At 49.4% G+C, this 4231-nt stretch overlaps 2 protein-coding genes across 2 annotated transcripts in view; both read right to left on the reverse strand.

Moving 5' to 3' along the window:
* AK88_05438 (uncharacterized protein) overlaps nt 1–1304 on the reverse strand; it is a gene marked incomplete at both ends in the record, with an annotated part of 4539 nt that extends 3235 nt beyond the window's left edge. Inside the window, one exon of the mRNA XM_012483040.1 lies at nt 435–1304. Coding sequence (XP_012338463.1) covers nt 435–1304 — 870 coding nt within the window. The remainder of the gene's footprint in view (nt 1–434) is intronic.
* Nucleotides 1305–1783: 479 nt separating this feature from the next.
* AK88_05439 (uncharacterized protein) lies at nt 1784–3811 on the reverse strand (the record flags this gene model as incomplete). The annotated part of the gene is made up of 4 exons (XM_012483041.1): nt 1784–2271; nt 2840–2906; nt 2991–3686; nt 3803–3811. The coding sequence occupies 4 exons, from the start codon at nt 3809–3811 to the stop codon at nt 1784–1786; spliced, it is 1260 nt and encodes a 419-aa protein (XP_012338464.1).
* Between the last annotated feature and the right edge of the window lie 420 nt (nt 3812–4231).

Genomic DNA, 4231 nt, shown 5'->3' on the forward strand with positions numbered 1-4231 from the left:
TTTTTTTTTTTTTTTTTTCTTTTCCTTTTTTGCTTCAAAAATAAGCTTTCATAGTTACAACAATATATGCATATTGTGCTAGTATTACATACATATAAGGCCCTTGTGTGACCATGTATCTAATATATTGTGTCGCACGAGCCCAACCTCAGTTGCCTCCAATGTACAATGTATCCGCATATAGGGACGTTAATCTGTAGTAGGTTTTTTTTTGTTTTTTTTGTTCTTTGTTCTAAAAGTTATTATCCTTTTTTTGTTTTCTTTTGGAGTAACTTCCAAATAGTGTAATGTTGGTTAAAGTTGCTTTTGGGAACATACAAGTAAGGCCTGTGGCAGGAAAAGGCGAAGGACAATGGTTGTTGTTCCATTTTTCCACTCGGTTATATTTGTGCGTGCGTGGTGTGTGTGTGTGCGCGCCTTGTGGCTGTACTTACTTTCCAAAGGGAATAACCAAGAAGGGCGACGGTGACGGACGTGAGAAAAAACAGGATGGGAGTAGTGGCCGTAAGGACCGTGCCGGTTAGGTCAGGGAAGAAGGGGCCACCGTGTTCCACATTGTGCGGAGGGTTCCCCTTTGGACCTGGTGTGGGACCTGTTCCAAAATGTCCCCCTGCAGCCATTACATTTACAGAAGGGTCAAGTTTTAAGTCAGTGATTGTGCCTGAAGGGGATGATGAATCCTCCTTAGTAACCAAGGGATCCGTAGGACCAGCCTCTACGGTAGCAGAAATGGTACCATTGATGCCAGGACCATCCTTTGCACTGTCCCGGGTGGCCGAAGTATCCGAATTTGTACATTTTGCAGGAACGTTGTCAAATAAGCCGAGACCGCAGATTTCTTTATCATATTCATTTGGGACGTCTTTCTTAGAAGGTACAGGAAGGGGGGAACCTCTGGATGATCCATCATCCTGGACGGAGCCACCTAGGCCGCCGCTGCTGCCGCTGGGGCTGCTGCTGCCCGATTGATCTGGGTTCGGGTTCGGTTTTGGTTTGGGTGGATTAAGAGGAGGGGGGTCATCGTTGCCCACATCGATGGCTTTACCAGGTCCAAGGAAGGAACCGGACCCGGCAGGTATATTCCCGGCGGAAACGTGGACGGGAGGGATGTCCTTAGGTTTCCCTGCTGCAGATCCATTGGATGTTGTTGTTGGTAGTGGTCCTGATCCCGCTGCAGCTGCAGACGCGGCTTCCGGTTCTGGTTGTGCCTCAGGTAACTTCTGGACTGATGGCTCAGTATTCTTAGGCTCTGTAGGGTCTGTACATTGTTGGAAGGAAGGGCATGTGATGAAACTGAAGTCCATGTTTGGCCCCACGGTCCGTCGCTGATGAGTTGTCGCGGTGTTGCGCGGGTGGCACCATTGGTGCCACGGGGACGGAGGGGACGGAGGCAGGCGTTTGGGAGACGAACGGGGGGTGGCAGGTGCCACTCCGGGAAAAGACACTCTCTCTGTCCGACACACAACACAACACTCACACACACAGTGTGTGTGTGTATCGGCCTGTCCGTCTCTCGACGTCTCTACGTCTGTCTACCGGACGCGGTTGTCTCGGTCTGCGTCTACGCCTGTCGACATCTCTACGTCTCTCTACCTCCCGCGGCCGACCACCGTCGCCCCGTGGCTCGGCCGCTCACTGTCCCCGTCTCACTCTCATTCGACGTGTGGTTTCTCTCTCTCCGTGGTGTCTCTCCCTGTCTCTCCGGAAATTGGTGTTTCTTTTTCTTTTCTTTTGTTTTTGTTTTTTTTGCATGTTGTGTCCTGTTTTCCTTCTCCCAGAAGACTCATTCAGATGGGTCCTGCGGGACAGGGACCGCTACGTGCACAGTGCTATCACGTGAATCTGTACTTGCCGTACCTGAGCATTCGGTAGATGAAGGAGTACTGAGGAACTGAATTTGAACACGTCCACCGCCTTCGCTTGCATGACCGACTGTCTCTTTGACAGGGGTGCAGGGTACATTTTTGTTCTTACCTTCAGGTTTCTTTGTTTCATCCGGTGAGGATGGGGATGCTGATGACGATGATTTACCCTTGTCCTCCACAGCAGGTGGTGCCGCAGGTGGGGCTTGTGGTATGGGTACTGTTGCTGATGTGACCGCGTTCTCTCCTGCTGAGCCATCTGATCGTGGTTGTCCTGTTGGTGGCGACGGAGGTGCCCCTGGACTCCCTGCACCTGAAGCTGTTGGTGATGGGGTGCTTGACGGTTGTTCTTTTTCCTTGTTCTTATCATCTGTTCCATGTGGACCGTTCTCTGGACTCTTTGGTTTAGCTATGAAGGGGGAAGAGAGAGGGTCGATGTTTGTTAAAACAAAGCGGAATGGATGAAAAAACAAAGAACAAAGGTTTGGTGGGTGAGTAGGGTATGTTCGCCTCGATGCATGGATCGAGGTGCAATCGGTCGATGCAGTGGGTCGATGCATGGATCGAGGTGTGCTCGGTGAACTGGGTCAGGCGACAGCAAGCGCACAGTGAGGCGAAGTCGGTGGACTTGGGCTAGATGGTAGCAGTACAACTTTTATTTGTCGCCCTCATCTCGTCCGCCGTCCCGCTGCCGTGGCCACTCATCTCCGTCCGCTCCGCAACCGCTACCATCGCTACACGCTCATCGCCGTCGTCGCCGCCGCTAGGGCTCATCGCTCAACCGAAGTGGGGCAGCGAAGTGGCCGCCCTGTGCTGTTGTTGTCCCCGCGTGTGCGTGTTTGTGGTGGAGGCACCCGTACGGTCAGTAGTCGGCCGTGTATTCATAGCGGCCGTAGGCTGCGTATTCGGCCGTGTGCGTACTGTGCGTGTTCTTATTGCCCCGTATTAGTAGCACTCTGTTCCTTTACTCTTCTTACCAATCGCGTCCTCTTCTGCATCCTCATCATGGTCGTCGTCATGTTCGTCCTCATCATCGTCGTCGGCCTAATCGTCGTCGTCCGATTCTTCGGCGCGAGAGTGAGTAATGGGGGATTGTGTATGTTCCGCCTTGCTACCACTTGCCTTCACTTCCTTCTTAATTTGTCTGAATATTTTACCCATCCCTTTGCTTAGATTCTTCGCTGTTTGTACTACCTGGGCTTTTACTATATCCGCGTCATCCGTATTTTTCTTACCGTTGTCCTTTTTTGTGTATTCTGCTATTTTACTGCTACAGTTCGTACTTGCACTTGCGTGCTGTATTCGGTTCCTGATGCTGTCATGTGTACTTAACCATTGTTTAATACTTTGTTGCATCGACCATCCGTCTACCTCAATATCTTCTTCCATTCCGTTCTTACATGTTCCCGCATATATTAAGTTCCGTCCGAACGGTCCGTCATTCTTCATGTGCTGCATGGTGTGCCATGCATAGAAAATGCCCCACTCCGTGTTACACGCGGATTCTTCCAATAGATGCATAAACATATTTACAATGCCGCATCTGATAAAATCCTTCAATGCTGTGTGTCCGCCACTATGATCTGCCGTATGCGTGCCTGGTGCTTTGCTCCACCCATTCAGGAAATACAATGCGTTGGTCATGAGTGTGCAAATAATTATGTCACCCGGGCTTGGAACTTCGACGGGTGACCCATGCGGGGGCCTCCAATCCGCCCATGCATAATAGTTGCAATGCAAAGAATATACATCTTCCACGTGGTCCTCTTTCAAATGTTGTATAAACTTCTCCAGTTGTGCCTCTATATCCTGCCATAAACTGTTCTACAATTGGAGTAATGCGGAAGCGAATACATATATTCCATTTTTCTATGTTAACAGGTGGATGCTCACTTTGCCCTGTCCTATATTACATTCTAGTTCTGGGATCCTATCCTCACATCGGGCATATGATTTCCCGTTCACGACATGTGAACATATGTATGCTGCACACTGCGTACCCTGCCTATCGTCGACGTATGCACATATATATATGTATATGCGCATTGTGCCTGCATCATGCGCGCATAATAAATTACCTTATACTGTTCCTGCAAACCCCCTAGACCTCTTATCCGCACATAATGTGCTCATACATCCCCTCACGTCTCATACGACATATTGTCCTTATCATGAAGCAATAGAGTGCAACGGATGAAACAAGTATCTCTCAGATAACGGCCTGAGTATAATATGGACACAATATGCTGTTATGTATTATTGAGTTTCATGTGGAATGGAACATGTCTTCCAGTATAGGGTGCCTGGGGAAGCATGTCCCATTAACAAACTATCCCCTATCTGAATGTAATCACACACCCTATAAAGCG

Source organism: Plasmodium fragile (genome assembly GCF_000956335.1).
Source record: "Plasmodium fragile strain nilgiri unplaced genomic scaffold supercont1.133, whole genome shotgun sequence".
Classification (NCBI taxonomy): domain Eukaryota; phylum Apicomplexa; class Aconoidasida; order Haemosporida; family Plasmodiidae; genus Plasmodium; species Plasmodium fragile.